This window comes from Poecile atricapillus, chromosome 3 (assembly GCF_030490865.1).
Source record: "Poecile atricapillus isolate bPoeAtr1 chromosome 3, bPoeAtr1.hap1, whole genome shotgun sequence".
Lineage (NCBI taxonomy): Eukaryota > Metazoa > Chordata > Aves > Passeriformes > Paridae > Poecile > Poecile atricapillus.
In genome coordinates, this window is record NC_081251.1 from 77,448,312 (window position 1) to 77,471,156 (window position 22,845).

General features: G+C 36.4%; 1 protein-coding gene across 1 annotated transcript in view; it reads left to right on the forward strand.

Moving 5' to 3' along the window:
- The window catches only part of PRKN (parkin RBR E3 ubiquitin protein ligase), a 700,273-nt gene that overhangs the window by 236,831 nt on the left and 440,597 nt on the right, over window positions 1-22,845 (forward strand). Inside the window, exon 4 of the mRNA XM_058836200.1 lies at window positions 11,581-11,699. Within this exon, the coding sequence (XP_058692183.1) occupies window positions 11,581-11,699 (119 nt within the window). The remainder of the gene's footprint in view (window positions 1-11,580; window positions 11,700-22,845) is intronic.

Here is a 22,845-nt window from a genome sequence, read left to right on the forward strand (position 1 = left end):
AAAACACAGCTTGAAATATCAAAGGTGGCAGCTGTATCCTGGAGCAAAGTGCCCCAGAGGTCCTTGAAAGCCACTATGGTTGCTGAGCACCATCAGTCTCCTTCCAAGCTTCCATGACGTGCTCTGCTGGTGCAACAGTCAGTTCTGTGGGTCTTGACATTTACCAGTCAAAAGACAGGAAGAGAGAAAAAGAAACATATGGATATGGATATGAACATGGACATGGGGTCTTCAGGCGTAGGGTAAGTGAACAGAACATCATGCTCCAAGCTGAGGCTGTTCATCATATACTGTATTAATTGATGTTCACCTTCCTGCAACACTGCACAATTTGTCAAGAATTTTATTGTAAACCTCGGTATCCTGGTTTTCAGTGTTGGATGACATTATCTTATTGCCTTTTTGCTATGAAAGTGGTTTAATCAAAATCGTAAAATGATCAAAAGTTCACTTGAGCAACTAAAGTAGCAGGTGCCACAGTTCCTCCTTTTGTTCACCACAGTTTGCTCTTTAGCTTTGTCACACAACAAAGACTCAACATATATAACTGGAAAAAACTCTAATTGGCAACAGTTGGTTTCTGATTTAAAGGTATATCACTTGGAAACCAAACTTTTTTCTACTGCAACTCTTCTGTACTAATTAGCCTCCACTAATTATTTTTGGAGTAGCTGAATTGAACATAAGTACTGTTTTAAATTAAGTCTGTGCTGGTGATATGGCCAGGTGAAGGTCATGATTAACATTATCAGGGATTTTTCCTAAGCAAATTTTAGTTCTCTTCAAAAGAATGTTGTGTTTATTCTAATAATAATGAAATAAATGGCAAAATCTCCACTATCTTCAGCTGTGGAAGTTTAAGATCTAAATTCCTGATTTGATGCAGATTAGTGATTATGGATATTGCATTTTAATCCCTCTTGATACCCAAAATGTGATGAATATCTATAGATCATCTTATCCTGGTTTCTAAACCCCATAGCATTGTTCACAGTACTTTTTAACTGTTATATATAGTAACTTGCTTGGAACATTACAGGGTCCATAGCTGAGCTAATATTTGACTTATATTGAGAAATATCTTCTTTATAACTCTAACCATCGTGAAGTATTTAGGATAGAAATGAAAAAAATCTGTTTCAAACAAAAATGTTATCAGTCCTCAACATTTTGTCTCCTAATTTGTAATAGAAATTTTTCAGGTCCACTAAATCTAGGGGTGTAACTGTGAACAAGCTCATTTTATATCTGCTATCCACACACAAAGATCTGTGTTTGACCAGCAATATGTAGATAAATAAAACATCTTTATGAAACATTGCCAAATCTAAAAACATGTAACATTCTGCTTTTCTGCACAATCTATTTCATATTTCATTTTGCTACCCCTATTCTCCCGTAGCCCCCTCTGGAGTCTCTTTCCCTGGCTTATAAATATACTATAAATAGAGCAGAAGCGCAAGGTTGATTGCCTCCTGCAAAGATACATAGTAGAACAGGAATCTGCATTAGGTGCTGGTGATGTAGATATACTACCTTGATTGTTTTCTAGATTATCATAATTCTTCAAGAGAATCAACTGGAGATCAAATGCTTACTGATGAAGGAGGTTGGGAGGCATTGGGATGAAATCTTTTCTCTTTAGAGTCTGCAGGAATGTCTCCTACTTTATAGTGTGTGTTGGGAATTCAGCACTGGAAAGGAGAAACCTTCCAGGACATAACTTTGTCAAACTGTGAAAAGCATTGTATGGAAAGAAAAACAACAAACCAACTTCCTTAGGTTTATATGAAATGGCAGGAGGGGAACAGGCTTTTGTAGAGATTAAGAGGTATCAAGTACATCTCAAGTTGAATGTACAAAATAGTCTTTAAGCATTTCTGTTTAACTTCTACAAAATCAATTTGTTTAATTGATTGGCACCTCAGGGAGCAACTGAGAGTTCAGCTGGCAGCCTCTGGTTTGGTGTCACACTAATTGGGAGTAGGGTAGCAAGCAGCTGCTAAAGCTCTGTGCTGTCCCTAGGGTGGTGAGGAGTGGAGGCATGCACAGGTCATGTGGTAGGAATGCTAACGTGGGGCAGAGGGCGCTTTCCTAAATTGGCAGGTTGAAGAATGGCAGCAGGACTTGGTTTAAAGCAAGAGCAGTTGAGTAGAGAATTGCCATGCAGTCTAGTCTCTAAAATTAAATGAACATTTAATATTGATGTCACATTTGAAGACACTATACATATAGTATAAAAATATATAATGATTGATGAATCAAAGAACATATTGGTAAATGAACCATATGTATAATGATAATATCTCTTACTGAGGAAGCTTGAAGGGCCTACAAATTACTGCATTCTCACTTCATCATAGGTTTGCATTAACAAGGAAAGGGATAATTAAGAGTTAAAGTGACATATATCTCATATATTTACTTAGAAACTTCAAGATCAGCTGATTAATATTCAATAAAAATATTCAAATTCAATATTCATTCTGATAGAGAAGCCATTTGATTTCTTCTAGATAATAAACTGTGTTTTCCTGTTGTTTATGAAGATGATCAAGCCAACAGGTTTATTTGGCTGGAGCCATCCCAAAGGGTCTCACCTTTGGGGGAAGACCTGAAGGATGAGCTGAAGCTCAAAGCTTTCCTGTGTAGAATTACGCATCTTGGCGTAGCAAGGGGGATCGCTAGATCACAGGTAACATCACCTTGCTGTGAGGAATTTTTAGATGTGTTGAGGCATCTGTAAGAGTTGCAAGGATAGGTTTAATTGGTATCACTGTTTCAAAGTCTGAGACTATTATTTCCATGCTTCTTATCAAATAACAGACGTAGATGCTCAGCAGACTGTACATGTAAACATGTCAGTGAGGATTACTATGATTCCATTTTCTGCACATTTAACTTTAATGAGATGAATCTTGCTGCCTTTCAGCTAATCTGTGGATAGGGAATTCTGTTAGGCAATGCAGAGCTAAAGGAGTTTTGAGGTTTAAGCTCTGAGCTTAGAGTGCACTTTGTCTTCTTTTCCTTCTGTATTTTCCTTCCTCTACAGAGGGAAGTTAGCTCTTAGCGTGCCACAACTGAATTGCTTTAAAGAGCTGCTGTTTACTGCCCATTGCTTAAATACCTAGGCTGGTTTTAATAGTCTGGGAAAACTTTATCCCTATTTCCCAAAACTTTTTGGTCAATGGTTTAAAGAGATAAAGAAACCTCTTGAATTAGGTTTGTATTTTCAAAACTGTCTTCTAAATGCAAAAGGGTGTTGCTCTGTATACAACATTCCAGTTTAGAGCATATGTGAACAGAGTATGTGAAATTCTAAACTGACCTTTTTCTTAAAATAATTCCTACTCTTTACACTATAGTCCTGGTATTGCATTATATAAATGCGATGCAATGACCATGCCATTGTGTTAACAGAGCACAGTAAAGTGCCATTTTCACTCAATCTTTGCTGTTTTTTTGGACAAGCCTTTGAGAGAAATATTGTCCATATATTTTCACTTGTAAAACCAGCTAAGGGGCTCCCTCAAAATATTACTTTTACTGAAATAATAAGTTACTTATGTCATGAAATAGCACATTTCAGAAACTAAATAGTTCAATTTTAATAGTGCTGGTAGTAGTATTTTCTGTCTGTATTGAAAAACATTGTATCAACTAAGTTATAGATACATCTTTCCTGAGCCATTTTCCATCTCTCTTTGCTTTCAAAGAGAAATAATTTTTTATTAAAATTCTAGTTCTGTGGGAGTGTCAGAGTGAGGAGCCTGACATGCAGGGCATTGAAAATGAAAAAAAAGTACCACAGGTAAGTTGAAAAGACAACTTCTGTGGTACACTGTTATTGTGCAACATTTTGTGACACACTGAAATGCCAGAATAAAAGCACTAACAAGTTATTTAGTACATTAATGGACAGTCCTGTGAAAGATGTGTCTGTCAAATTTATGAATGCAAAGCAAATATAGAATTGCATCTGCTACTGAAAATGGAGCACATAATGGATTTTTACAGCTTTTGTCCAACATTGTTTTCTGGGGTAGGTTTTTTTGTTTGGTTTGTTTTTGTTTGGTTGTTTTTCCTTCTTGATTCCTGTCTTAATAATTCCTAGCATTCAATTTACTTTTTTGATTGCTACTTAGCATTGAGCTGACATTTTCATAGACCTAGCTATTATAGCCCCAAGATCCTGTTTTTGTGTGATAAAAACTAGTCAAGACCATCACTGTTTGGGTAAAATTATTTTTCCTATGTATATCATCTCACATTTATCTGCAATTAATTAATTTTTTCATTTTACTATTAATAACTCAACATCCTGCAGTCTTCAGTGTGTTTTTTCTAGCTGGCCTTAATTTTTACTATCCTGAAAAAAATAATTTCACTAGCAAACTTTGTCACTTTGCTGTTCATTTCCATTTTTCTGATGGTGAATACTCAAGTCCTGGAACAATTTTCTTTTGGGACTGTGCTGAGAAAACTAAGAATTTATTCCTGAACTTTATTTTCTGTATTTTAACTATGTATTTGAACACAAGAGAATTTTTAATTTCATTCAGTAACAATATAATTTCTATTAAAAAACTGCTGAGAAAGTTGTTGTTTTTTTTTTAATCATAGAACCATAGAATTATTTGGGTTGGAAAAGTCCTTAGAAATCATCTAGTTCCATTCCCCTTCCATGGGCATTGACACCTTCCACCAGACCAGTTTGGTCAAAGCCCCATCCTAGAAGGCCTTGACCACTTCCAACGATAAAGTTTTAGTACCTTGAATAAATCAATTATCTTCCATAAGCCTTGCTACCTCATTATGTATTCCCTGGGGGCTCTGAAAAACAAACTTTTCCAGAATATCATATATTATGGTGACAGACTGTAACAAAGCTAACAGCAAGAATGTTGCTGCTGGTTTCCAGCCTTTCATAGTTGTAATTACTTCAGTTGTAATCATAGTTGAGTAGAGCTGGGGTTTTTTGGGACACGGGAAGTAATTAGGGAACTAATAGTGAGAAACAACTCAGTAGGAACAGCCATTATTTTGACTTCTTCAACCTCCCTCCTTCCTTGGATGTTGAGCTAGTTGTGTCAAAGGCCAGTTATGAAATGTGCAGTTGTGTAACCTTGGGTTAGACTTTTATTAAAAGAGCTGTGTGAGAAAGAGCTGCTGGAAGCCTTGTCAGAGGTTTGCACCTTACACACCCTCAGTGGACTCACTGGCCCACTGGAGTTGCATTTAAGCTCAGGTCCTTTGCTTTGTGGCATCCCTGAGCAATGTTTTTAAGTGTGCTGTGTCTGGATGTATGTCTTGTATATTCTTGTTTTTCAGGCCTGACGTGGGACCAGCCTTGTCTTAAACCAGTGTCTTGATGACCACTGGTTTAATTTTTAAACATTTCTTAGTTTATTTGCTGAAACTGTGATCAATTGGATCTGCTGCTCATACTGAAGCCTACACTGCATGATCTGAGCAACCCAGACAGACTTCTGGAGCATCTTCCCTTCACATGCTAAGGCTTACGCTCAGAAGTCACTGCCTTCAGCTGCAAATAAACCAGGCCTAGGCAGTAGTCATTACCACAGGTCACTTAAATGATGTAAAAAGCAGCTCAGGGTGGAGCTTTGTAGGGACATTATGATTGCTGCATAGTGGTTTCCACATGTACATTTTTATGGGAGACATTTTGATAGTCTTCAGTCTTGAGCACTTTGTTGTACATGTTTTTCTCCCATGTATTATTTGCCAAGCTTTCAGCAGTTTAATGAAATTTCTGGGGTTTTTTTGTTATTTTTGTTTGTTTGTTTTTTTTCCCATGTCTTGCTCTCTGGCAGAATAATCACAATTGTTGGGGATTTTTTTTCTCTTTTTTTTGAATTCTTCACTCCTGATTGTTAATATGAGCATTAATGTTAAATTTTGCTCCTTTATCTGAAAGTATGAGCATTAATGTTAAATTTTGCTCCTTTATCTGAAAGTATCAGAGAGTGAAGGAGAGAAAGATATATTGTGAGAGGTAAGAGAATGGTGAAGCTTATATAGAGGTCAGAAAACGGAATGGGACAGGGAAAAGGTAATTACAGAAGTTAGATGGGGAACAAGATAATGAAGGATTTGGGTGAAATATAAAAGAAAGTGAAAGTAAATTATACTGGGGCTCAGAAAAATGAAGCAGATGATTTTTTCATTGTAGTGATTGGAAAATAAAGCCAAATATACTAATATCCTGAATTCCAGAAATTTAAGATAGGTCAAATCCTGTGCTTTTTGCATTGTTTTAATTCATAGATGTCCCCTGGTTGTTTTTTCTCACACAAAATTTTTCACTGAAAAATAATTAAAAATATGTCTGTCCCATTGTCTTTGTCAAGTAACTTCTGATACTCCATCTCTTAGGCATTACATCCTCTTCAGCCAAATTTCAACTCTTCTTAATTTTTTAGTCCTTATAACAGTGAAGTCCATTTGTTTTTTGTTTTTTTTTCTAAACAGCTGTGTATTCCATATTCTTTAATTATCTGTGATCCATAGACATTCTGCAAATCCCATTTGAGTCTCAAGTAAAAGAATTTTGGTTGGTTTGTTGAGTTTTTTCAGGTTTCATATTGTTATCCATACTGCAGAATTCTTAATCTCTTAGTCCTGAGTTATTTTGCAAGGCATCTCCAAGTGGGTGATTCTCCCTACATTCCCTAATTTTAGAGGTTTGCAAAGTAGGTATTTCTACCACATGTTGTGGCTCTAAATTCCTAAACTGAGAGAAACAGACCCTTTTAGACACAATTTATCTGACATGTTTATATTTTTTTATATCTCCTTTAGGATGAATTGAATCAAACCATGAAAGTGTCAGTTTTTCTCACTAGAGCATATCACAACAGTTTAGATTAATTTATCTGTTAAATAAATACCATTCTCATGTACTAAATTAGATAGGCATCATAAAGAATAATCTAGCACAGGTAGAACAGTTTATAAATGTGTGCATACACATACGTGGGGCTGGGCGAGAAAGCTGTGTGCTCTGTGAAATCTTTGCAGACGAAGAAAATTGTTCAAAGGACAAAAGCTTAAAGACAGAACATATCAGCTGTATTTTTGTAAAGTGAATGACATCTTACAAGTAATTTCTCTTTTTTTTTGGGTCCAGAAGTTAAACCTACACACTGTTTTGGTTTTTTTTAACTTAGCATTTTGTGGAAATTTTCACTAGTTTGAGCCTTCTGGGTTTGCATTTCAGATGTTTTTCCTCCTACTGTGTTGAATCAAAGAAAGTCCTTAAAGTGAACATAGTTGGAAGAATACTTTTCTAACTTTCTCTTCTGAGTATTTTTCATTATGTGAGTGCAAATTGCTAAAATAGTCTGAGGTCTCTGACAGTCAGTCTACATTTTACAAATTACAACCAGTCTAAATGTAAATAAAATGGAATCTGAAACAATGCTAACTTTATGTAGTTTTCAATCTGTTGAATGATTTCCTGTAGCTGTGTTCTGTTTTATATAGGTGATTATGGGAAAGACTGAGTAATCAGTATAATCTATATGAAAATGCAGTTCAAATGAAAACAGTAGTTTTGTTACTAATATCCCTATTTAGATTTTATTCACTTAAACACTCATAGAGATGATAATGGGTGTTTTGACTGATTAGAGATTTCAGGATCAAATCTATCGTCATTATGAGTAACGTTTTCTCGTTAACTAGTCATGCATATCAAAATAATTGGTCTGAGCTATCACTAACATGTTCAAAGCTCCCACAGCATGGTCATCATTAACAACACAGAAATAAGGAAGTAATTCAGGTCCTAAGGAGCTTAAAAACCTAAATGGGGAGACAGTATAAAAACACTGGGATACACATCAGAGAAAGCTACTTCCCCTTTTCATATAAAATACTAAAGGGAGAAAACAGTTTTAAGACTTCTTTTTGTGATGTGATATTTGTGATGAAACTAGCTTTGAAGAGGTAGAAAAGAGAGAGAGTGTGTCTCATTGGGGTGACAGGACATGTCCTGACACAGATCATCAATGAGAGGCTTCTTGTATTCATATCATCCTACTTCTTTATTTTTTTTTGGCCAGTAAAGACAACTTAATTTATGAACTCCATAGAGAAAACCATCAAGCATTTTCCTAAGACTAGCATGTAATAAGTGGCTTTATATGATAATATTTGGAAGTGAAAACTGCAAACTAGAGATTGTTTTCTGAATTCTCATTAGCTTTTAAAGTTATACAACCAAAAAGTGTGTGCCTCATACATTTACTTATATGGTTGGTTCTGCAGTAATTTTAGTGGTTACTGGCACTGTACCATAATTACATTTTTTTTTTAATATTGATGTGTCAGAGCTAGTGCATAAGACAGATTTCCTTGTTCCTGTGTCTTTCAGTTTCTCTTTGAAGAAGGGTCCAAGTGGGTGCAGTCACAGCCAAGGGCCATGCTAGTATAGTCAGTGACACGAACAAGGCAGTAAAGAGCTTAATTCTGGCCATCAATGTTGTACTGCAAGCTGACTAGCAGCATTTGCATTTTTAATTAAGTCTTTGTTTTTGCCTGGTAATGCTGCTCAGGACATGCACCTAATGATGCAACTGCACTTGGGGAGAATGTGATCCGCACATCTGCATAAAATGGTGAATGGGTTGCTGAAAATCTCCATTTAACGCATTCCTTCTAAAATCGGTTCATTCTTCTTGTCATGCTGTGCCTTTCCAGCTTCCTTGCTATAGCAGATATTTCTGAAGTTATTCTGTGTCTCTGAATAGATCTGTGCTGCTTAACTGCTCCAACCCATTATATTATAAATTTGTTTCTTCTATTTTAAATTTGTGTGCAGGGAATGTGTTTGGGGGGACTTTTTATATTCATGAAAACTGAAAACAAAATTGAAAGTGCTAAGAAAAATGAATATTGAGTTAATGTAGTCTATTTTTGCACAGAGCAAATATCAAGCTAATGCATAAGATTTATCCTCTACAGTAAATCAGCAATATGTCTCATTTTAGGCCTCTCCTATGACTACTATTTTTTACTGCAGTATTCAGTCATGCTGATTTATGCCATACTATCCCGTGAATATTTTGCAGACTATTATCAATAAAATAATTTTATCTTTGGGTCCAGATGGAATGAGCTTAGAACACAAAGCAGACAGAGAGCATGATTCCTGCCTCAAGTGTTTTAATCCTTGAAATAAATTTTAATCCTTGGCATAAAATGTGAGACAGGGACACAAGACAGCAGGGAGTAGAGGACTGGATCAGGAAAGGCATGAGCCAATTAGGAAATTATTTTATGTTGTAAGGGCTCATGTACTCAATAAGATGGTTCTGTTTAACTGGAAGGGTTTCATTAGAGTCATGCCAGGAATCAGTTTGGAATATAGGACTGAACTAGGACAGTGAGCACTGGCACCACAGAATTACTCAGGATGAATGTGAATAGAACCAGCAGTTTCAGTAGTCCCATTAGACAGCCCACATATGAAATTGGAGCAATGGGAGAGGACTGGTGATAAGAGAATAATGGACTCTGGTCTCACATCCTGCTGTTGAGACCAAGTCAGGAATAAGTGGCTGAAATCAACTTGTTTATTGTGGACCTCTACTAGCAATAGCATTCTTGCTTTCTTAAGTCATGGAGCATAACCTTTGAATTGTGCTGAAGGCACTGACCTTTACTCTTATTGATTGATCTGCTGATCCAGTGTAGAGGAACTGCCAAAAGTACAATTAAGTCACTTGCAAGTGTCCTCCGTCTCATATGCAATACCATAGTTTAGATTTTTGATGTGGATTTTAGATTAAACCAAGTCTAATCCAGTCATGCTCTCAGTTCCAGTAATCAGAGCGTCCAGCAAAATACGAGTGAATAGATATCCAGATGTCCAAAACTTCATATTAAGTTTCACAACATTGTACCATATATTAAATAGTTCAGCATGAGCCTTTTTTCCTTTAATTTAACTATTTTAATCCCAGAACTGTGTTTCAGACTGATTTGAGAAGTGTGCTCTTAGCCTTTTGAGTTGCAATTATTAATGTGAAAACTGCTTGTGTGAATGTATGGGTGTGTGTCATTTTCCACAAAAAACTGATTTCCAATTAAATTCTGTAATACTTCATGTTCTGTCATGGTGGTTAGTACTTTCCAAGGAAGCATAGTGAAAACACTTGATAGATCAGTTGACTAAAATAAGTTTTGGATGCATCACTGATGTATTCTTATGTAGCTAATGTTTCTGAAGAATTGAAAAAGTGTTACAAAATTTCCTTCAACAATGTACATCTTTGTAGACATCTGCATACTTTTTCTTAGAAAAAAAAGATTTTTTGGATGACACAGTTCTCTGAGGTTGAGTTTTGGAAACTGAAATTATATTTGAGTTACATATGTAATATATTTGAGCACGTTTAAATCAGGACAGCATGAATAGGTATAAAATGTAATTGATTGGCATTTTGCATTGGCAGAACAGGGGTCTGACCCTTTACTGTGTGAGGGACATGTAAAAATAAAGGAGGTCAGCCATGTTCAAAAATATTATTCCAGGTCATATTTACTGTGGCAATGTGCTAGGGTTCAATATATTGCTGTTGTATGCAGGGAGAAATAAGAGAATAGGGAGAAAGACAGTGAAAACCTTTTCATCTATAAGGGATTGCTACTGATTCTGAAGTTTGCCACTGTTAATGGGTCAAATCTCCTCTTGATATTGAGAAATTTTTGTTTGAAATTTTATTCTGAACTCATTTCAACTTCTGATGATAAGCTTGAGTCTCTGAACTTGGAGTTGCCCAGTCTAGACTAAAACCATACCAGGAATATTCCAACATTTTATACAAAATAGCCATAGCTATTCTAAAAAGTGCTTTACTCAAAACAGTGATCAGCATTGCCTGTGAAATCAAATTCATTAGCATGGCCCTGGGCTTTCACAATTCTCTGCATATCACATTCTGTTCCATAGTTTCACAGAACAGAATGCGTTTCATTTCATTTTCCTTGAAAATTTACTTGGCCTAATATCTTGGCAGCAGTTTGCAAACTTTGCTAGGTTATAAGGCTGCCAGCAAGAATAAAGAACTGGCTTCCAGTCTTCCATGAATAGAAGTAAATTTACTAAATTAAATATTTGTTTTCTTTTTGTGATATCAGTCAAACACATCTTTTAAACTCCATCTAAAGAAATTTGCATGCAATTTGACCTTATAAAAATTGCAGCTAGACAATTTTAGACTAGAAGTGAGGTGTAAATTATGGAGGGCTGGGGAAATTAATCTCATACATCACTTGCCAAGGATTTCAGCTGGTGCTCATCAGTGGTAAGCTCTGGATGCATTTTCAAGGAGTTATAGTGTAGTTCACCTGTACTTATTGATCAAGAAGCAGGAGTTACTGAAAGGTGTTAGGAGCTAGACCAGGGAAGAAAAGATGATTGCAAAGCTGTCTTCAGAACTTAAAATGATTTTAACTTATTGAGTCAAACAGAAATCTTTCATGACAGTTTGCTGCTGATTTTCAGTATACATCAAAAGTGGTTTTCTGTTTGTTTGTTTTTCCTCTTGACAGGTGCAGCAAGTTACAACAGTTTTTATGTTTTTTGCAAAAATTTCTGCCAAGCTGTGAAGCCTGGAAAACTGAGGGTCCGCTGCAGTGTGTGTAAACAAGGAACCCTGACGTTGGCAAGGGTAAGCAATTTTGGATTTGTTTCAAGGTTTTGGGGTATATGGAGATGACATATCTGGTCTTTTCTATTTGCATACATATGGCTATGTATATATGTAGTCCTACTTTTTTTTTCCTTGCTTTTTATTGCTGAGAAGAGTAATTCAAAGGATGTTGAAAATTTCACTCGCTTGTTTCCATTATTTGGAGCATACACAAGTAACACGGAGCAAACTAGAGCTCCAGTGCTTGAAAGACATATTTAGCTCTTTATTTTAATGACTAATGATTAACCTGTTTGTATGTACAATCTATACAACTGCATATGTGCTGAAAAGATGGGATGATAGATGTTTATTCAAAGCTTGGAGCTGTTGTTAAGACCTGAATTCAGATCTAGGTTGTGACCATTATGAGCAAAGGCTAGAAGTTTTTGAACAGATGTGTAATTGGGATTAATATTCTTATTAATCCCTCCAGCCCTGTTGCAGCATGTAAAGTCAAGGAAAAGTTATTGTTCTAGGACAGAAACTTGTAAGAGATCGCTCAAGATTGATTTGCACCCTAAAATGAGAGTGTTGGGGAGTGAGTTGAATGTGCAGTAGCGTAAAGTTTTGAAGGGTTTTTCTTCTGTCTGAGTACTGCTAAATTTCACTGGTTATGTTGAATGATAGTCCTTCCTCTCTCTCTAAATCAATGTTTGTCAACCAGGTTTGTTATGGGAGAGGCTTAGATTTTGAAGAAGATTGAGGCATACCACACTATAGGTTGGTTACAAGGAACTTTCATATTTAGCCCATGTTGAAATGCTTAAATTTGTCTTTTGCTGTGGTTTAAAGTTTCAGCTTTGTGTTCTCAATGTAGCACAGTGCTTCAATGTCTTTACATGTGTCGTGGTTTTAAACCAGTAATTAACAAAAGGGGAAAAAAAAATTACTTATTTCTTGCTGTGAGATATGGATTAAAACAAGAGCAAACCAGGCATAAAACTTAAAAGGAATAAAGAAAGTTTATTGACAAACTACAACAATAAGAACACCAGAATAAACTTCCAGAAAAACCTTTTCATTTCTTACTGCCCACCATTCTTTTGTTCACATGACAACAGAGACAAAAACTTTAGAATTTTGATGGTTTAAACAGTCCCAATTCCTTCTGCAGTCTTTTCATCAGTCTCTGTAGAGAAACAGAAGTTTCTTTCTGTTAATTTATGGAGTTTCTCACAGGAAAACTATTTTTGTTATAGTTTTCCGTTTCCCTGCTATCAGCTGCTCAGAGCTGCTGTTATCAGAGCCCATTCCTCCCATCTCACATCACCCTGAGGTGTGTTATGGGTCATAAGTTTAGGGATAGCATTTTTAAGGATAAGTTATTCAAAGGCAAAAAGTCTTCTTCATCTGTTTCTGTGAGCTTCACTAGAAAACAGTTTTCTCATTGCCTCTCAAGGCTTCAAATCTCCCAGCACTTCACTATACCACAATTACTCTACTTTTTACTCAAATTTACACTTTGAACACTCTATTCCTCCCCATACTCCATCATGAATTAAAGGAGTTCTTTTCAGGACTTCATTGTCCATCCCCATAGTTTTAACAGGAAGATATTTCAGCTTAATTAAAGCATCTTCTTAATTCTCTACCTTTCTTGAAGCTTCTTTTCTTTCTTGCCACTAGTAGTTTATAAAGTCTCTTTTCATGTTGATCCTTTTCTTTCTCTGGATAAAAAGATTAATCCGCAAGTCTCATCTGGATAAGAAAGAGTTAAAATCCTGCCCAAGCTTTTGTAGATGGTTCGGTGATCTCTGCTGAACAGGAGCTGGAGCTGTCTGCGATGGAAAGTTCTTCATAGCTGCTCTAGAGAGTGTGGTCGGTGTCTCTGCTTGCTGCAGGCCCAGAGCCCCTCTCCTTCTTCACTCGGCAGTTTCTGGTAAATTCCATCACAGCAAAACCTGCAGCCAAGCCAGGAACCGGCCTGGCCCGGCTTGGCCCGGGGCAAGCCCCCCGCAGGCCCCATCTCCCGGCCGGGAGAACGGCAGGCCCAGCCCGGCCCCCGCCCGGCCGCATGGGCTGGGCAGGGAACGGGAGGCCAGCCGGAGGTCTGCTACCTTTCACAGCCAAGAAACAAAGAGAACAACAGAGTTCTGGTTGTACACTTTAAGGTGGGGTTCACAAGTTGATCCCACTTTTCAATGGCTAAGACTGCTGTCAATTCTCAGCAATGACCGATAATTGGTCAGGAGAAAAGACTCCAGGCAGTCCCCAGCAACTCCAACTTTCCTTAAAGGTAAAGTAACTCCATGACAACATGCAATAGCACTGTAAAAAAATAGCAATTAAAAACCCAGGTTATACATTCTCCTTGAAAAGAATAAACCATACCATGCTTATACACATCTAATTCAAAAAGCCACAATCACAATGCCCCTCTAGCTTTGTACACTATTCCTGAATTAACCAACTATCTCCAATTTATTTCAGAGGCTTCAAAGTGTTTAATTTTGTGGTGTTCCAGATGAACACATCTAAGGGGATTCCTCTTCTCTCAAAATTTGTGTTTAAATATTGGTGATTAGAATAGGCTCGAATCACATATAAATCAAGACAGAAGAGAAGACATGATTAATGTACATTTCCAGTGGATAAAAACAAAAACAATATTGTATTCAGCTTGTATACATGAAGTCAGTGCTGCTGAAAGGCATTGCTTTTATCATTAGATGAGTCTGAATCTGATGGATTCCATTGACATCACACAATATGAGATCTTTGCTAGACTCAATGGCTTTCTTCAGCATGTCCACTTTTGGAAATTACGACTGTTTGATTTAGGATCATCGCATTCCTTGTATTGTAACTAAACCTACATACATTTACAAATATTTTAGCTTTTACAGTATCTATACTGTTCTTTGTTTTGGAGACTTAAAACCCCAAAAAACATCAATCCTGTATTGTCTCCCAGGAATTCTTCTTAACTTCATGGTGAAAATGCTATTATAAGAAGTTTCAGTACAGTTTACCTATAAATAACTTCTGATTGCCTGATATGTATGTCGGCCTACATTCTTTTGGCAAATATGGGTTCAATGACACAATAAATATATGCAGTCTGATAAATTCAATTGAATGAGCAGATTACAGCTGCTTTTTCTTTCTATTAGCATATTTTACAGTACATATGAAAATAAAGTGGCTGGAAACTTGTAGTGGAAGCTGTTCCAATTTTCAAGGTTGATTCAAAAAATCCCAGCTTTCAGAGATTTGATAAGGTACTTCAGCATAAAAGTACAAAAGAGGAAAGGGAGATATCTTCTGAAGAGTTTAAAATGATAATTTTATTCCGTTTTAGTTTTCAAATAATGGTTGGCTGTGAAAATAATTTGCACTTGAGATTCTTGTTACCTTCTCTCCAAAACAAAGAAAATCTGTTATCACTCTTTTCCTCTCGAATTGAAGCAGAGCACAGGAGTTAGAAACAGTGAATATGCTGTTCCTACAGTTTGGGCTGGCAGTCCTAAGGGCTGCCAAAGTGCAGTGGTTGCAAAATGGGCTCTCTTAATGTCATGAATGTGCTATGCAACAGTCTATTTTATAAACACACAGCATCTATCTCAGTCCTGTGGTTCTAAAGAGTAGGTGCACATTTTGCATGTGCCTGCCCCACCTTCTTTTCTGGTCCACTTTCCAAGGAGACAGAAAATAGTTCAAGTTGGAGTGGCTTCTAATATGTACTAAGACTTATTTCTGACTGTATAGAGACCACTCTGTGTTAAGGCCAGGCAAAAGTATGGCTCTCAGCAAGTGAGCTGTATTTGCCCTTCTTTCTTCAATGCAGTAGGTAAAGTCTGCTGAAAAGGTTAAAAAAAAATTGTGTATTACCCCAAACCCTCTGTCTTTCCTCTCCAATCCCATTGGGCTGTACTACTCACTGATTGCTGATAGATATCCTGTCTACTGGTACTACAGTTATTCTCCTTTATAGAGAAATTACTCAAAATAAAGTTGACATAAATTATTAAAAAGACTTGTCTGTACCACTATACTACGGATCTGTCAGCAAAGCCACTTTTTTTTTAGATCTCTTTTTTCCCCCCAGTCTTGGTAAACTGTGCCTGACCTTTACATGGCAACACAGCAAGTTTCTTTAGAAGATCTTTTGTGCCATAAGCACCAAAGAACTCTGTAAGCCAACATTTGTTACACTTAATCTTTTATTGAGATGAAAGTGAATACCTGTGTAAAACCTGCACAAAGCTTTGTGCAGCCTTCACTTACTCTACATGCTAATCCTTTGACTACCTAAGCTACAAATGACCAGCCTAATTAAATTGAGCTTTTTTCATGGTGTGTTGACTGGCATTTAAAATATTACTTATTCAAGTAGTCTTATTCTAAAACTGTATTTACCATTCATGCCTATTTGCATACCATTATTTTAATATATGATGCTCAGATTAGATTTATGATACAATATTTCAATGAAATTAAAGAGCCCACTGTTTTTATTTTTACAGGGGACATCCATCTAAATATTAAATTTGTCATTTTACAGTTGGCACTTACCTGGCATTTTACGAAAATTTCATGACCTAATGCTTTATGGGAGATGTATGCAGGTTAATTTAATTATAAGAAAACGTCACTGTAAAAATATCTTATCTCCCTAGTTTCTCTAATTAATCAAGCACAAAAGATATCTGTAATGATTGGTGTGTGGGAGTCTTGTGTAGGCCACCTACAGGCCTACCAGTAAGTTTTTCATATAGCTTGAAAATTTTAGAAACCATGATTCAAATAATTTGTATATTTCTCTTTCCAGAAAAACCAAACAAAAAAAACAAAAAACAAACAAAAAAAAAAAACAAAAAACAAACAAAAAACCCCACAAAAAATGCCAACAACAAACCAAACAACAAAGGAACAGAAAACTCAAAATACACAAACAAACAAACAAGAACTCACAAAAAAAGGTCTGATTATAGCAGTCACATTTTCAGTCCTTCTTTCAGAGCTGTAACAGTGTTAACATTCACTGTGTTACTTCTCTAGTGAAAAGGAAAATGTGTATCTGCGAATGGAAGGCCAGATTCTGAGAGCTGATATGCACCAGGCTGTGTAAAACTCACACTTTTCCAATGTATCTGACTCTGTGTGTACTCCTGGTAAAAAAAAAACAAAAACAAAAAAACAAAAAAAAACCCCAAAAACAGGAACATTTGATTTGGTATCTCATAATTCAGAATTCAGCCAGAATAAGAGTCTGGATTGAAGTGTGACAAATAGACTTTGTGCCTTCTTATTCACTCACAGGTGCTATAGTGAGGCCATTTCTCATCACTACTTGGTCATTCTTCTTCTTGTATCCTTGCCTTGTTAGTGCTGAGTTTTCAGTATAGCATCCAGCACAAGTAGCAAAGGAGTTTGTCATAGCTCCTCTATACTTTGCAAGTGTTCACATCATTATGTCAGATCTTTTCAGACATGGACAGTTACATTCAGACCTAGCTCCCTGCAGCTGAGATGCGATTTAGTTTCTGACACTTATGACACATCTGGCATGCACTATCTCATTGCTGTCCCTGCCCTCTGTGCTCCAGAGGAGCCTCCTGACTTCACAGGTTTTGTTAAACTGTCTCTGCCACAGAACTGCTTTTCCATTGTTTATCAGGTTAAGGATGTTGCTTACATCTATTTCTTTTCATCTTAAACCTTACAAAGAAATGGACATTTGCTGAATTTTGTTTCTCTGGAACCATGAAAGGCTTGTGATTTGGGTGGTTTGTCAGCATAGGCTGTGTGGTACATCACAGTTTTGCACAAGAGTCTTCTGAGTGCCTTTCAGTGGCTGATAAATAACAGGTCATAAATGGTGTAAGTGGTCTTCCTAATGGATGATAGTACAGTGTTTGGAACTTGAGACTTTCATATTTCCTAGGAAGAGAAAGATCTGTAACACAGTAATTTGCTTTGAGTTCTTACTTCCTAGCTCCATTTAAGCTATTTTAATAGGGTGTTTTCTTTTCGATTAATATAAATTTAGCAGAGATTTTACAATAATATAAAATAAAAAGTTTACTTTTGATCTCTGTTTATTTTTTCTAATATATCACTGTAAAACTCCATTTCACAGTGTATAAGCTCACACCACTGCTCATTTGAGCTCACCTTTTTTTTTCCTGAAATTAATTACTTTTGTCCTCCCTCAGTGACAGAGAAAGGAAAGAGTACTGCTCACTGCATCAGAGCAAGGCTGACTGAAAGAAAAAGGGACAAGTAGCACCTCGGAAATTATGTAGTCCTTACTGCTGCTGAGTCAGCTTCTCCCCTCTGATGGTTACACTGCTGGGGTAATATGGCAAACAGATTACAAAAAATCAATTTGTCCTTTGAAGCTAAACTGCAAAATAAACAGCCACTGAAGTGTATGTGAAAAAGTGTGATCTCATTTACAGGCTGGGAAGATATTAAAAATGTGATTGAATTCTTGAGGTAGGTATTTGTCTCTCCAAAATTACATGTGTTCTGGGAGGATACAAATGTTTTTGATATATATTATAGCTTACACATGACAAACACTATGTGTTAAAATGCTTCTGTTGAATACTGTGCATAAAAAAGTTTCCACTGTAATGTGGGACTCCTTGGTCAAACTAACAAATGTGAAACAGCCATTTATTGTTGGGTTCCTGCTAATGAATGTGTTAGTACAAAAATAGCTTAATTTCCCTGCAGTTGGCTGACAGAAGTAGCATTTACAGGAAATTACACATATTCAGTATATGTACTTCTTTCTACATAAATAATGGAAAATGCCTCAATTCTGACATCTAAATTGCCACCACTGGGCACTGATGTTAATGCTGCCTTGAGAAGACTAGGCCAGAGAAAATAAGCTCTTTGAACAATTTTTTCCAGGGTTTCCACAGAATCAGGAAATCCTTCTTCATTAGTTATATGAAGTCAGCACTCTTAATTGTAAGTCTAATTTTTTTTCCTAATGAACTAGTGTTTTTTGAGAGAAAGGGAACATCTTAAATACAGATGCTTTATTCTGTTGTGTAGGCCAAGCCCAGCTGTGCCAGGATTCCAGAGAGAAATCAGGCATATTTTGATCTTCTCCCTACCTGCTGCACAAGGAAATGTACTCTTTCGTGCACTCGCTTCTCTTATGAAGTGATCTGATGGTAACAGGGATGCTGAATGTGAGCTGCTGAGACTGCCATTCACACAAGGAGTTAGTGTCATCCACTCTTCCTTATTGTTCTCACATTGCTTGCAGTGACTTAGTGCACAGCATCAGCATTGAATAAATTTAGTGCTGAGCTGACTCTGAGTTTGGAATTACTGGTGGAACATCTCTAAGGATGGTCGCAGGGCATCTGCAGGTCTGATTCTGCCATTGCTCAAGTGTCTGCATTGCTTTCAATAACATGGATATCAGAAAAAAACTCCAAAACAACCAAAACAGGCTAATGCCTGCATTCTATCTTTAAAATTCTGTTTTCTTTGATGATATGTTAGATTTTTCCAAATACAGATGCACCCTGGGGAGGCTGCTCCAACACATATTCCTGGGGCCTATTGAAGATATCGTGGCACTTACAGAAATGAGAAAGCTCAGCACTGGGTGCCTGCAAATTATTATTTTACAACATTTTTTATTATTGCTTCTCCATTTCTCTTTTTGACTCTAAATCTCCCTTCATTCTGAGCCTCTTAAAAGACAGCCTCACTCTTACGCCTGTCTCGCATAGTCACAATGCTATTAGGGATGGCTTCCAAAATGCTCAGCTCCATCTGAAGAGAGCACTTGGGAGGATTCAGAAGATTTGACATGGTTTTATTCAGGCTTTTACCTACCTCTTTCATTTATTTTTAAATATCCCTTAAGAAAAGTTTCATTACATTGGACATAAATTGCAATATACAGTAAATGAAAACACATACTTGATTTATGAAAAAAAAAAAAAACTCATCCATTTCAAAAGACAGGAACAGCAATTTTTTTATGCAAAATAAACTTGTCTAGGAAACAGTTTTGCTTCTATGTTGAAAAAATAATGTAAGTTCTTTTATTTTAATAGAATAAGAAAGTATACTTTAACTCAATTCTATTAGAAGCTCTGAGATATCTATGCATGATTTATAATATTTATTGCAGTTTGTGTTTTTAGTGAGGTTACACGTTATAAAGTGTCTTAAAAGCTAGGAAAAAATACCATTGGAAAGAGGGAAAATGACTTCAGTATTATGTACTGCTTCAAGTCATGCTGTGAAATAAAACTGCCTTTTAATGTGAAGCCTAGAGTGAATTTCTCCAGCCTGGGTGACAACAGTCATAAATGAAAAGGAAAACAGTTACCAAATTTACTTTCAGATAAGGCTTTTACATGAGTTTCTGAATCAAATGTCTAATAAACCCTTTTGCCAGAGAAGATATATTTATGCCTAGTAATACAGATGGTGCTCAGTGTATCTTGTCCTTGCAGTTGCTGTGATACCAGGAAGCGCAGACTCACAGAATGGCTGAGGTTGGAAGAGAGCTCTGAAGGTTATCTGGTCCAACCCTCCCTGCTCAAGCAGGGCCACTTGGAGCCAGTTGCCCAGGAGCATGTCCTTTTGAATATCTCCAAGGATAAAGACTCCACTGGCTCTCTGTTCAACCTGTGCCAGCACTCCATAACCCTCGCAGTACAACAGTCACTCCTTATGCTCAGGCAGCATCTCCTTTGTTCCAGTTTGTGCCCATTGCCTCTGGTCCTGTCACCAGACACCTCTGAAAAGAAATTGTCTCTGTCTTTTTTTTTATTCTCCCTTCAGATATTTATACAAGAAGGTGAGATCACAACTAATGTCTGCTTCAGCATATCATGGAAGGCCTGGCACTAGTAAAAAAATTCCATGCTCAGAGTAACACTTGTTTTGTCAAAAATATTAGTTGCTTTTGATTTTTTTTTCATGTAATATTGTGCATTCTCCGAATGTATAAATGTAGATCAGATGCAAACTTTAAACTCTTTCACTCTTACAGGTCTTGTGCTATCTCTATTAATGTTGTTCTGTCTTTTTGCTTAGATGAATACCTTTTGGGGAAAAAAGAAAGGGAGTACCAACAGATGTGATAAATAAGCCTTACCCTGCTATAGTTTGGGGGGCAGTTTGGGGGCCCCCTCTTCTTGGGGGCAGAAATGTAATGAGAGAGGGAATGCTCTTTCCCTCTTCTTGTGTTATTGTACCCACAAACATGTATTGTTCTCCAGAGAAGTGAAAAGTTACATACTAATTTTTGGTAGCGCTGCTGTCATTGTCTTAGTTGCAGGCAAAGATGCAACATTCTTCTCATACAGTAACTCATCCTCTGACAAAGAAGGGCCCTCTTTCTAAGGTTTCTTAGCCTTTTATGTTGAAAGTAGATACAATGAATATTCATCAGCATTCTAGATATTAGAGCCATAGTTACATATGTTGGTAAATCTTTGATCCCTTCTGGAGCCCCCTTTCTACTCAGTAAGACCAAAATGTGTTGTAGATGTGTTGCTGGGATCTGTTATGATACAAACAAATCATGGGATGTGATAGTAGGGCTTTTTTTTTTTTTTTTTTAATATGGCAGCTGCCACTGAGAGTCAGATGTCCCTGTGCATAACTCTCCTAATTTGCTTTCTTTATTAAAGTACAGCCAAACTTCTGTCTACCCAGTATTATTCCTTAGATAGCTGTGTATTGAAGAGATCATGCTCACACTGCATTATTTCAACATTTTTGATAATGATGAATATTAAACAAATCTAAAGGGTCAGTAATTTCATCCTAGTTTTTAAAATGCTGAAATATCTAAGGTACCAGCTGGCTCAGGAAGGAAAAAGTATATTTACTTAAGTTATAGTAGTAGCAGAAGTAGCAAGTGTCAAACTATTTTCTTGCAAGTGTACCTTCATCTCCATTAAGAAGCTTGTGTGTTTTCTTAATAATAATAACAATAATAATCATCATCATCATAGTGATGATTATTATTATTAAAGTTATGGATAATTTTTAATGGCTAATTTAAAACATAGTAAAGGGACTGTTTACCTCTAGTAAAACTATAAACATGTATTTTTTCTAAGTCACTGTGGAAGAAATCATTCCAAATCTTTACATTTGGAATGTCTCAGCTTGTGCTGTTTTTCCTAGTTTTGGACTGAATTACTCAATACAAAAGGTTTGAGGTACTTAGACATTATGTAAGTAAAACTCAGACATCTCTAACTAAAAAAATTGGCTAATTTTAAGTTACATTGATTAGACTTGTCTGGATAGGTTTGTGATATAAAGGTATTAAGGTCAAATTCATTAAACCTTTCCTCAGAGCTTCATTACTGTAAAACATCTATTAACATGATGGAGCCACAACCAAGGTAGTTATATTGATTTAACTTTCTTGGCAGAGGTATGTGGTGTTCTAATGAAGGTTTTCCCCTTCTTCTTGGGGATGAAGACCAGTTCACAATCCACAAATAAACTCTTAGTACTTATTTAAGTTTCTCTGCTGCAAGCAGCTGGATAAAACAAACATCCTTGGTCCCCTGTAGCAATTGCATATGTTTAAAGCTTGCTACATCGTGAAGTTTAGTGGTATGTCTTGAATGTAGAAGGGGTTATCTTTGTTTTGGGGTAGTTTTGGACCATCATAAATGCTTCTAAGAACATGATTATCTTAGGAGTCCAGTTCCTTTTTTATTAAGAAACTATACAAATATGTATGTAACATTGAACCATGAAAATTTTCTAGGCTTTGTTTGCACACTGTCATAAAAGATGAGTGAAGAGAGTAGCAGTGGTATATTTACTTAGATTTGACCTGCATGTTCACATCAGCTGTTTATGATCTGATTGTAGAAGCACTTTGCGGTTGTTTCAAATTTGTACATCCCCAAGTTCTAGATTTTATTGCTTTAAAAAAAAAAATTGAATCCAGGATTTAATAATTAAACTCAGTATGTTCTACATGTCCTTATTTCCATAAGTGCAGTCAAAAAAGTCAGTTTAGTTGGCAGAAATTACCTTTTTCAGAATAAGGCACTTCATTTTAGCTGATGCCTCAGGTTCCTGTAAAGAGCACCAAGAGATGTTTTTGCTGGCTTTCTTCTGCTTAGCTCTGCACATATCTTGCCAGATGAAAACACTG